This window comes from Helianthus annuus, chromosome 9 (assembly GCF_002127325.2).
Source record: "Helianthus annuus cultivar XRQ/B chromosome 9, HanXRQr2.0-SUNRISE, whole genome shotgun sequence".
NCBI classification, from domain to species: domain Eukaryota; kingdom Viridiplantae; phylum Streptophyta; class Magnoliopsida; order Asterales; family Asteraceae; genus Helianthus; species Helianthus annuus.
The window spans coordinates 181,354,408-181,357,687 of NC_035441.2; the positions used below are offsets into that span (position 1 = coordinate 181,354,408).

The 3,280-nt window shown below is 34.5% G+C and overlaps 1 protein-coding gene across 2 annotated transcripts; it reads right to left on the minus strand.

Moving 5' to 3' along the window:
* Positions 1-472: 472 nt before the first annotated feature.
* LOC110879964 (bidirectional sugar transporter SWEET14) lies at positions 473-2,163 on the minus strand. 2 transcript variants are annotated; one of them, XM_022128516.2, is made up of 6 exons: positions 1,980-2,163; positions 1,852-1,888; positions 1,550-1,760; positions 1,286-1,447; positions 1,043-1,162; positions 473-935 (listed from the first exon to the last, which is right to left on the minus strand). In XM_022128516.2, exons 1-6 carry the CDS (start codon positions 2,023-2,025, stop codon positions 684-686), a joined length of 828 nt encoding a protein of 275 aa, XP_021984208.1. In that variant the 5' UTR covers positions 2,026-2,163; the 3' UTR covers positions 473-683. The 2 variants fall into 2 exon arrangements, with proteins under 2 accessions (XP_021984208.1, XP_035833844.1); XM_035977951.1 differs by having other exon boundaries at positions 1,556-1,760; positions 1,980-2,158.
* Positions 2,164-3,280: the final 1,117 nt, after the last annotated feature.

Here is a 3,280-nt window from a genome sequence, read left to right on the forward strand (position 1 = left end):
GTTTATAAAATAGGTTGTGCTTGGTGCACCTGTTTAACATGTTTATTTAAACGGTTTGTGTTGATTTTTTCATAAACTCGTTTAAGTAAACATGTTGACCCATTAATCTACTAATTAAACTAAATATGTCGACATGCCAACATATTTACGAGTCGTTTAACCCATTTATTACAACATGTCAACCCGTTTTATGACATTTTTAACAAGCTTACATCTTAATTACAATCTGTCTACAAATTTACAACCCGTCAATCCGTTTAATTGATCTAGATAAATGGAATAAATGAGTTGTGTTCGGGTTAAACAAATTTAAGCGTGTTCAAGTTATGTTTGATTTTTTGTCACGAATAAATATATGGGTTGTGTTAGATTCAAGCAACGGACCGGCTAAACCGACTTGATTGCCACCCAGTGGCAAACTGGCAATGGAGAACCATTACTAGTATATCAAGTGCTCAACAACACTAATATATGGTATGATAATGGAATTAAATCATTAATTAACCTCAAACTCTTATACATTGGTTATTATTTCGGGGAGGAAAAGGTGTTAGCTAAGGGAAACTTTTGCATCAAGCAAATTATGAGAAATAGATCTAAAACTAGCTAAAAACAACATACAGTGATCTGAAAACAGATACAACTGTCTACTATGCTTCAAGGCACAACCAAAGCCATCAATCTCATGCCTTGACTTCAATGGTGTGACTTGGTACATTTGATGGATCTTTAGGAATATCAGAGTGCATTAAGGTTTCCAGCTTCACAACATCAATGATCTTCTGGTCTTTGAATTCTGGGATCTTTTGCCCCATTTCACTGTTTTTAGCTTCAGAAGTAGTAATCTTTTCATCCGCAACCGGCTTCTTGTTCTTGTACATGTAGTATAGTATCATTTGAAGAACTCCAAAGATGAATCCAAGTACATTTGGAATCTGGAAAACAAGTTGTAACAAGATTCAATACAAAGGAAAAGTAGATACATTGAAAAAGTAACATTATGATTATACAAGAAAATCTAATCATAATTTTTTTACTATACCGCGATATTGAAGTCACCAAGGAGTAGACCATAAAAGAACCACATAACCGCACTGAGGGTGAGTGCCACAGATAGTAGAATTGGCATATACTCCACACTTTTTGTTTTGATCACTTGCCTCTGGAAGAAAACATAGAATGAATATTAACTTTAATGTTACACAATACATTAATATGCTACAAAAACACCAAATATTATTTTCTTATTTTTCAACATTAGTATATGTTGTATCCATGCACTTACCACCACACCCAAAGGTGCCACAAAAACACATAGTGAAAACACAAGACATATCCATCCAACAATCACTCCACGGGTAACTCCACTCGCAAGGAATTGAGTGAGGGCGACAATCAATCCAAACCCGATAACTATCAGTAATACGATCAGCTTCAAACTCTCCATCTACATAACCAAGTTTAATTTTAACTTATTAGTTTAATTCGACATTTTTAATGATAATTATGATGTCTTAACTTAATTGAAATAATTATGATTGCTACATACTCTTGCCTTCTTTGGTGCATAGAAGAGAAAGAAACATATGTACAAGGTCTCAATGAAGCAACCAACTGAGTTAATGGTAATGAGAAGCATGACATTGGTCTTTAGCAAAGCATAATATATCCAAAGCATGGCACTAAATAAGCCCACCACATAAGGTACAGACTGAAACCCTTCTGTTGATTTCTTTTTATAGACCTTGTAGAATGTCGGTCTGCGATATTTTATAATGTTTGATTCAGAATTTAGCTAAACTTGATAACCATGAAACCGAAAGATATAAAAGATTTGAATGAGGGGCTTACATTGGTGCAAGGAATACCATAAATGAAACCACATTGCCTACAAATGTAAAAAAAACGTTATCAACTTAACATGCATAACTTTTCATGTGCATGGAGAGAGAAAGAGAGAGAGAGAGAGAGTTATATACCAAGAAGACCAAATGCAAGAGTAAGGTGAGCCAAATTTCCAGTCATCTTCTTTGATTAGTAGTTAACGCAGACTATATGTATTTCCTCTTTTAATAACTAAGAGTTGGGTGCTTTTTGTTTTTTTTGGAGAAGGGACACTTCCTTAACTGTCTGTTGTTACTTCTTAATTAGTTGAGATGAAAATGGTTGAGGGCAATGAGTGTATATTTATAGTGAGAAAAAGTGCTTGAGAATGGTGGGTCCGACAATGAACATATCCACGTCTCCTTTTCATTTCCAATTTCTAGGAGAAATGATAACTTAAATCATTGGACACTAGTAATGTTTTAGGACTTCCCTTTATCGCTTCTCTCCTTTTTGTTCCTACATTATTTTAATAATAAGTTTCTTTGAAAAAAAAACCCCTTCTTTTAACTCATAGGCCTAACATCTTCTTAATAGACAAGTGTGTTATTCTAGATGATATTATACTCTAGTGGCATTTTAGGGGTGAGACAAGGCTTAGGGACCATTAGGTTTTGCGTTCGATTCCTACAACAGAGATTTTTCCCAGATTTATTGGATTTCCTCCTGAATTGGTGTATAAGAATTACTGCCTAGTGGAGATGGATATGATCAGGTGGTTCCGCTGGTAGCACGACGATACTTCAGTGACCCGTCAATGATCCAAATTTTCCGTTAAAAAAAGACAAATGTGTTATTTTCAAGGTGTATGAATAATGCTAATCTCCACTAAAAGTGTGTTATGCAAACGAGTTAGGAGGATTTTAGTACTTCTCTTTTAACAGGCATGCTTTAACTCATAAATAGCCGGAGTTTATTTAACGTGATTTATTTATATTATGCCACCACACTTTTATATACAATTTCGCAAATTAGCAAGAAGTTAGGATGCATATGTGGTGTACCCCGTTACGGAAGTGAAAAGGGTCATGAACATGTTAGCATTAGTTAGCAACCCAATTAAACTACTGGAAACTTTTCTAACTAACACGTGTCGCTAATCGACTGATCAAATGCAACATGATCTTGCTATCTTACATCACGGCTTACAACATATCATACAATCATGTATTTGTATATGAGCAAGCTGCCTGTAAAACAAACTTGGGAAACAACTTTTAACCATAACCCATAGACATGTCATTGTAACTAACCGTAAACAATATCAAGTTCTTATAAAATCTCTTTATAGTTCATTCGTAGATGTAACTCAATCACATTGAGGAATGAGGAGGTGAACAACGTTATATTCGCGTGTTCTTAATTGTATTTACATTTTATCATCATCAGCCTTGTT

Coding starts and splice junctions, on each gene's coding strand:
- LOC110879964 (XM_022128516.2), bottom strand. CDS start 2,025: ATGACTGGAAATTTGGCTCACCTTACTCTTGCATTTGGTCTTCTTG. Junction 1,889..1,979: donor TCTTGCATTTGGTCTTCTTG/GTATATAACTCT, acceptor TTACATTTGTAG/GCAATGTGGTTTCATTTATG. Junction 1,448..1,549: donor ATGCACCAAAGAAGGCAAGA/GTATGTAGCAAT, acceptor TTGGTTATGTAG/ATGGAGAGTTTGAAGCTGAT.